General features: G+C 50.5%; 1 protein-coding gene across 1 annotated transcript in view; it reads right to left on the reverse strand.

Annotated features, from left to right (window-relative positions):
• ACA1_153020 (ubiquitin carrier protein) overlaps nucleotides 1-245 on the reverse strand; it is a gene marked incomplete at both ends in the record, with an annotated part of 2,641 nt that extends 2,396 nt beyond the window's left edge. The window contains one exon of the mRNA XM_004353579.1: nucleotides 166-245. Within this exon, the coding sequence (XP_004353631.1) occupies nucleotides 166-245 (80 nt within the window). The remainder of the gene's footprint in view (nucleotides 1-165) is intronic.
• Between the last annotated feature and the right edge of the window lie 1,052 nt (nucleotides 246-1,297).

Raw genomic sequence — 1,297 nt, forward strand, 5'->3', positions numbered from 1 at the left:
GACCCATCAGGTTGCAGTGCCATGTGAACAGGTCGTGCTCCAGCGGCCTGGTGTAGCAGGTTGAGAGGGGGGGTTGAAGAGAGGCCAAGTGAGTGAGTAGTGCGTAGACTACGCGGCGCGCATAGAGCAGCAAAGGACGCGTCTGTGTGTAGAGGCAAAAAGTACCGGGCGGACACCATGGGCAGGGGCTGGCGCTCGAGCTCGCGCAAGTCCGCCAACAACCGTCGTTGTGCTCCGCTGCTCATGGTTTGCCCTTACGCGGAGCGGCTCACCTCTTGGATGGACCAGAACATCAATGAATGAAAGAAAACATAAAAAATCCTAATGATCTAATAAAGTTGATTGACACAAGCAAACAAGGCAAACAAGGGTACCTGTTGGACCGTACGGCTGGAGCTACCTGCAAAGCTCAAAACATCAAGGTACAGCCACGAATGTTGTGCTGCCGGCAAACAAATAAATGTTGCTTTTTCACAAATCATTTCTTTCTGGCTTTTTCCTGAGGTTGGCTTTTACTTGGTTGGTTTGTCTGTGCTGAGCTCTTTCTCTTTCCCTTTCCTAGGGTGAGGGCTTTTTCTGCAGCAACGTGAATTCATAGGGTGTTAGCTTGCTGATGTCATACCAGGGTGATTGGTTGTTTGTGTTGCTCCCTGTGCAAGCCTTAGGGAACAGCTCAAGAAGGTTACCAACATCAACCTCATCTGCTCACCCATTGGCTGGGACAGTTTGGTCCATTGTATGTTCTCTCTTTGCTTCTACTCGCCTGGCAGAGTTGTCTTTGATGTGCATCAGAATTCCCATAACCTGTCATATTGTTATTCTTTGGGATAGAAAAGAAATTACGTTTTGTTGTGAATTTCTTCTTTCCCTTTGGCTTGTGTGCAGCAATGACTGAGGTGCCATTTGCAGTGGCACTGCAAGTGGGGCGGCAGACAGGCAATGCGGGGAGGGACCACCACAACAATGAAATTGCATGCAACTTGAACATCCACTTCACCACCATGCCCATTGAGGTGGGTGGTGGGTCTCTTCCCAGTACAGGCCAGCCCTGTCTTTCTTTGCTCTGCCTGGTTGAAGATGAACAGAGCCAGCACTGGGGTGGCCATGTCTGGTAATTTCTGCCACCCACCCACCCACATTCATGCTCCATTCTAATGAGCTGGGAGGTTGTGTTGACTGACCAGGCCACTGGGCTGCCAATACTGGAGTGTAACACCAGGCTCAATGCTGACACCCTTTGTGCTGCTTCATGCCAGCTGCCAACCATCTACAAGCTCCCTTGGTTGGGCTTCCTCAT

This window comes from Acanthamoeba castellanii, assembly GCF_000313135.1.
Source record: "Acanthamoeba castellanii str. Neff unplaced genomic scaffold scf7180000084720, whole genome shotgun sequence".
In the NCBI taxonomy this organism is placed as follows: Eukaryota; Discosea; order Longamoebia; family Acanthamoebidae; genus Acanthamoeba; species Acanthamoeba castellanii.